The sequence below is a fragment of the Sinocyclocheilus rhinocerous genome, unplaced genomic scaffold (assembly GCF_001515625.1).
Source record: "Sinocyclocheilus rhinocerous isolate Xijiao unplaced genomic scaffold, SAMN03320098_v1.1 scaffold3614, whole genome shotgun sequence".
NCBI classification, from domain to species: Eukaryota; Metazoa; Chordata; class Actinopteri; order Cypriniformes; family Cyprinidae; genus Sinocyclocheilus; species Sinocyclocheilus rhinocerous.
The window spans coordinates 258,577-264,856 of record NW_015648617.1 but is presented as its reverse complement, the minus strand read 5'-3'; the positions used below and the strand labels follow the sequence as shown (position 1 = coordinate 264,856).

Below are 6,280 nucleotides of genomic sequence, written 5' to 3'. Positions count from 1 at the left end.
TAATTGTGATTTATGAACTATAATACAGTGATTTAAAAGCTGGCCTGTTGACATGGCAGGTTAAAAGGTTAGTCATAGTGCGTGTTTTAGATGAATAGTTGTGAAATATCTAACAAATTCTTGTCTAGCTTTGTATCGCCTTAGTTTGGAATTACGGAAATGCTTGCCAAAATATTGAACTGTGGGTGTGCTATGAGGTACTTTGGTGAGGGAATAATAATGCATAACTTAGAACTCTGAAACTAGTCATTAGACCTCAGTACCTTTTTCTGTCCACAGGAGAAAACTTTAGCTCATGAGAAGCAGAGAGCAGCGAGGATCGTCATCACCAGTCAGCAAAGCAGAAACCCACTGTGGGTCAGTGTGGAGGACGACAACAACACAGCACAGGACAGTTAGTACAAGACAAACTCCATTTAGCTCATAACTCCATTTTACTCATAACTAGACATGGGAAATATAAGAAAATGAACAATTCCGATTCCTGTTCTGATTCCAGTTCTATTAACTATTCTTTTAGTACTTTGAGGAGGAAATTGCTGGAAAAAGAAATGCACTCTGACTGTGGAAGAGTGAGATCATTGCAATATTTAAAAACATCCAAACAGTTCTTGGAAAAGGTTTTTACATAAGTGTTTTTAATGACTTTTCATAGACATTTTGTAGGTTGTATAAATGTAACACTAAACCAACAATTTGGTAACATATTTCGTAATAAACATAAAACTCATAATGTGTATCTAACTACACATTGTCATATGAACAACTAGTCAGTAACTACACTGATTTAAGTCTCACAAAGCTTAAGTTAAACCTATCATAGCATAGGAAGTTCACAGTATTCAGTATGTGTTTGCTTCACTAAAATATGTGACTCATTGTAATCATTCATTTGTACTGTACTTTTGAAGTAGAGTTGTTGTGGTGAAGAGTAGTGCAGGAAACACAGTCACAATACTTTAGTACTGAACCAGTTCTGAATAAGAACAGATTCTTGTTTCCCAACCCTAGTCATAACATTGTACTTTAAATGCAAGCTGTTGCGTGTGAGAGAGAAATGCTACTAACTTTTTTACTAACAATTCTTTTATTTGAACTTTTGAGGTAATCAATGTCGGGCAAAATTCTGGTTTAGACCTTGAGTGTCAAGAAAATCTTTCTCTCTTGTAGGTGATGGCTGTGTGCCCAGCAGATGTGTAACCCTAATGCCCTACACCCTGGTCTCACCTCGTTTCCCACCCATCTGCCGACCAGTCCTCCTCCTTCCCACGTTGCTTGGCCGTGTCTTGCACAAACGGTTGGCAGAACAGGAAGGTTATCAGCTCTGTGAGCCAGGTAAAAATACAAAAGTTTTCAACAAAGGGGAAAAGAAAATGGAAAAAGGAGATACATTAGAGAAAACTCTCCCATTACAGTGAGAAATCACTAGTATCCGTATTTTAAGCTTTAAAATAATTTTTGGAATCTGTCTACTTAATCCAGATTACATGCAATCAGTTATTACCCTGTACTGCAAACAATGTAGTCAAAATACTTAGCCATGTTGTCAATATTACAGTGTATTCTGTCAGTATTTCCTGTTGCAATGACTATGGTTTTGATGACAAAAATTGAAAGTGCACAAGGCTGTTCTTTTTCTGTATGGTGTATGGCCTATATCAGTTTCAAAGTCACACAATTCTGCATTGGATATTGATTGTAACGTACTTGACAGGATTCACATACACTTTTACTGTTAATCTGTTTAATTACAGCCCAAAGTCATTGTGATACAGAAAAGAAAAAAGACTATTTTTCCAAAGTGGAAAAAAATAAATAAAAAGGCCAACACATGAAACAGCCCTTAGGCAGAACTGTACACACTATATGGGGAATTACAGTGTAGTCTTTCTCCTTCATTAGTGAAAGACAAAAAATTACTTGAGATTACTACATTACTACAATTTAGGACACATTTACTTTTTTTTGTCTGACTTCAGTTTTAACTCTGTATAGTCATATTTATCTGCTTTGGTCTCTGGCTGCTTCCTCCTTTGCTCACTTTTGTCATCTCTTCCGTCCACTCATCTCTTATATTTTAGAGTTGCTGATGGCAAGTGAGCATGCCATTCAAATGCAGAAGGGGGAGATTCTTGAAGAGTGTGACTCAAAAACACCCCTTTGCTATACGTTGCAGGGAGTGGAGAAGATCATGAAGCGGGTGTGTCATAAAACATCGCTATTTTATTACTAATTGCCTGATAAATAGCTTTCAAATAGCAATTGCATTAAAGAAGTTGAAATAAAAGATTAGAGATGAGTGGTTTTACAGTAATACAATAATATGAATTACAATAATCATCACATGAGAACTTGTAAAGTCTAAAATGCTTTGTAAAAATTGAAATGTTTTTATTTATTAAGTACTTTTAATGACCAAAGAAAAATTGCACCCAACCCTGTTAACACATGATTCCAGTAAGACAAAAAGACTTTTAGACTTTTCAATTTTTACCTACAGTATACAGTGTGTGTGTGAGAGAGAGAGAGAGAAAGAAAGAAAGCGAGACTATGTGTGACTATCTGTTTAATATCCAATGTATAGGGCACTCACTGTGTGTTACCGCTGGGTTTGGACTGTGTGCGTCGTCTCCACCGTGCCGAAATCTTCCCCATCATCATCTACATCATGTCTACAGAGAGGAGTCTCCGCAGATTGAGGTACTATAATTTCCTCCACGAAACTTTTCACAATGAAAATAAAAGCTGCTTTAATTTAAAGATTCAGATTTATAACACAAAAAATGTATTACTGCTATATTCATCTGTTCTGTTATTGTTTCCTAGACACAAACTACGGCAGAATGTTTTGACTGAGTCCCAGGTGCTGGACTTTTCAATTTTTACCTACAGTATACAGTGTGTGTGTGAGAGAGAGAGAGAGAAAGAAAGAAAGCGAGACTATGTGTGACTATCTGTTTAATATCCAATGTATAGGGCACTCACTGTGTGTTACCGCTGGGTTTGGACTGTGTGCGTCGTCTCCACCGTGCCGAAATCTTCCCCATCATCATCTACATCATGTCTACAGAGAGGAGTCTCCGCAGATTGAGGTACTATAATTTCCTCCACGAAACTTTTCACAATGAAAATAAAAGCTGCTTTAATTTAAAGATTCAGATTTATAACACAAAAAATGCTGTTCTGGGAGCATAACAGCTGCTATATTCATCTGTTCTGTTATTGTTTCCTAGACACAAACTACGGCAGAATGTTTTGACTGAGTCCCAGGTGCTGGAGTGTTCCTGCAGCGAGGAGCCCCTTCTGGATAAACTGCCCTGCCTTTACCAGAGCATTCCACCAGAGAGCTGGCATGACAGTGCCACCCTAATTGACACTCTGAAAACGGTGGTGTCAGAGGAGCAGCAAAAGATTGTGTGGGTTGAGTCAGATACCTGGTGAAAGAATAATGGGAATGAGAGCGTAAATTCAAAATCCCCTCACCACAATTAGAGTATTAAGGCCAATTTATACTTTGTCGAACGTACATTGTAGACACGGTTTAGTTATGCAGTTTATGGTGTAGCCTGATGTACACCTCTCCAGAAATGCTATGATAGGTCTTCTTTATAACCATAGACCTTCTCCCAGGATGATTTAAAAAAAAATCTGCAGTAGTTTCACATCCACTGGGAATGAATAATAGATCCTGATTGCTTGAAGCTTCTGATGAAAGCAGTGAGGCTGATTACACAAACAGCAGGCTGGACAGAGATGATCATAAACCATAAATTAATGTAATGATCCAAAACTTCCATATTCACACAACATTGTTTGTCCATACAACAATATTGATCATAACATGATTAAAAGAGAATTCCACTAAACATTTATATACCGTTGCACAGAGGTCCAAAGAGGAAACATAATGGGCCTTTTAGATAAAGGTAAACTGAAAAGCACATTCTGTGCATTTAAAGCAAAAAAAATATTTAAAAAATGGAGGTCTGATACAAAGCTAAAACGTTGTACACTACCGCTCAAAAGTTTGAGGTCAGTAGATACTGAAAAAATTGTACTTTAATTCAGTTAACATGACTTACATTGTTACAAAAAATTCTATTTCAGACAAATGCTGTTTTAAACTTTCTATTCATCCACTTCTGAAAAAAGTATTACCATTTCCCCTAGAGTATTATGCAGAACAACTGTTTCAAACATTAAAGGGGTCATATGATGCTGCTAAAAAGAACATTATTTTGTGTATTTGGTGTAATGAAATGTGTTTATGCGGTTTAAAGTAAAAAAAACACATTATTTTCCACATACGGCGTTATGTAAATCTTCCCACATAGTGAGGTAGATATGTGGGGGCGTGTTCGAACGAGCCGTTTTAGGTAGGTGTGGCTGACTCTTAACTTTTATAAAGAATATCTCTTTGGATTTGAGACTTTAGTCTTTGCAACTTTACAGATCTTCTTTATGCACCAAGAGCTTGTAACACTCCAAAGAGAAAGGAAAAAATTCAATTGCATCATATGACCCCTTTAATAATAATACAAAATATTACTTGAGGACCAAATCAATATATCAGAATAATTTTTGGATCATGTCACACTGATGATTGCCAGACTGCAGTGCATGGCTCCTGAAAATTCTGCTTTGCCATCACAGGAATAAATTATATTTTAAAATATATTAAAACAGGCAACTGTTATTTTAAATTATAATATTATTTCATAATAATACTGTTTTACTGTATTTTTCATCCATTAAATGTTGAGCATTTTGAGACTTTTGAATTGTGTAGTATATGTCAAAAGTAATGTTGCAACATTCACAGATAAAGCATTTTGTCCTAAGTGCTGAACCCTAAGGGTTCCAAGACTATCATTTAGTATATGTGCCAGAACTTAAAGGAGTTTTTTTTTTCTTTATCTAAATATTAAAGTATTGCTTAGAAATGGGTATACAAGGTGCTTTATTGGGACTTGTTGGTAAGGTGCATGCTATATTTATTTATAACTATAGTCTAAATACTCTATAATACTGATCCACTATTTTGAATGTTCACAACTGCACAACAGATTAATATTAAATCAGATTTCACTGACCATCTGTGTATAAAACCATTAGTGGATTTTTTTTTTTACAATGAGTCAGCTACCTAAATTACATTAAGTGGCAACAGAGCACAAAATCCAGCTGATATTCTACTTAATAGTGTTGTTTACCCCAGGCTCACAAACAGAGGTTATTGTTCAAGTTAGGGAAATATACAAATGCTAAAGACGTCATTACTGCACAGAAATCCAAAAAATGAGGATATAGAGCACTGCCCAAGCATTTTCCCCTCAAGCCTTATATCTAATCTCAGCCGCCCTGCATGCTTTCCGCCATACTAAACTCTGTTATACATTGTGAATTGTTTTTACTCCGGTTCAAATTATGCATTGTTTTTGTAAAACAAAAAAAGTCAACACTTTTCACAGTTTGAAAACTTGACAGTTTAAAACTGAGAGCAAGTAACTATTGTATAGTGATTTATAGATAATACACATTACAATGTTAACGTTCTCTTTTATATTTGTACATTCTATTTCATTACAAATTCTATGACATATGCTTCAACATTTGTGTACAATTCTCTTTGTAGAGTATATCTCTTTGATATATTTTTTATTTTTCTTCTCCTCTGATGTGTACTGATCTTCACCTATACAAAATAAACACTTTGTCTCTTGATCAAAGGATGAATGTTGAACAGGAACCATACTTTCTTAAATGCATAGAATTTTGCTTTATATTGTGTCATTCCTGTTTTTAAACAATCACCCCTGCTCAACTAGGAAAACCCCGTCCAGCAGCAACATGCCCTTCATTGATACTGTACCACAAATGTGTACTTTCCCATAACGTGAGAGATGTTAGCAAGCATTCTAACAATGTAAACAACAATGACAATAATTAATCATGATGAGAACTTGTAAAGCCTACAAAAATGCTTTGTGAAAATTAAGGTCAGAGGTGAGACATTATTTTAAACAATAGAGAGTCAGACAGATATATAGATAGAATTCTATTATCATTATGCTAAAATTAATTAAAAAAAAGTGCTATGAGAAGTCTCAGTTAGCCTAACGCAGTACAGGTAGCAAGGTTTTTTTTTTCATTATATAATAAAAAGAAAACAGATAGAATACAAAAAAAATAGTGCAAGCTAGAGGCCTTTTTCCCCTTTTTTTTTTTTTTTTTGCTTTTTGTTAATTGTATAATAAATAAAAAGAAAACAAAAAGATAG

At 35.1% G+C, this 6,280-nt stretch overlaps 1 protein-coding gene across 1 annotated transcript in view; it reads left to right on the top strand.

The window, feature by feature from the left end:
• Positions 1 to 3,968, top strand: part of LOC107710011 (caspase recruitment domain-containing protein 14-like) — a 20,227-nt gene extending 16,259 nt beyond the window's left edge. Inside the window, exon 21 of the mRNA XM_016514687.1 lies at positions 3,234 to 3,968. Within this exon, the coding sequence (XP_016370173.1) occupies positions 3,234 to 3,441 (208 nt within the window). The 3' untranslated portion in view covers positions 3,442 to 3,968. The remainder of the gene's footprint in view (positions 1 to 3,233) is intronic.
• Positions 3,969 to 6,280: the final 2,312 nt, after the last annotated feature.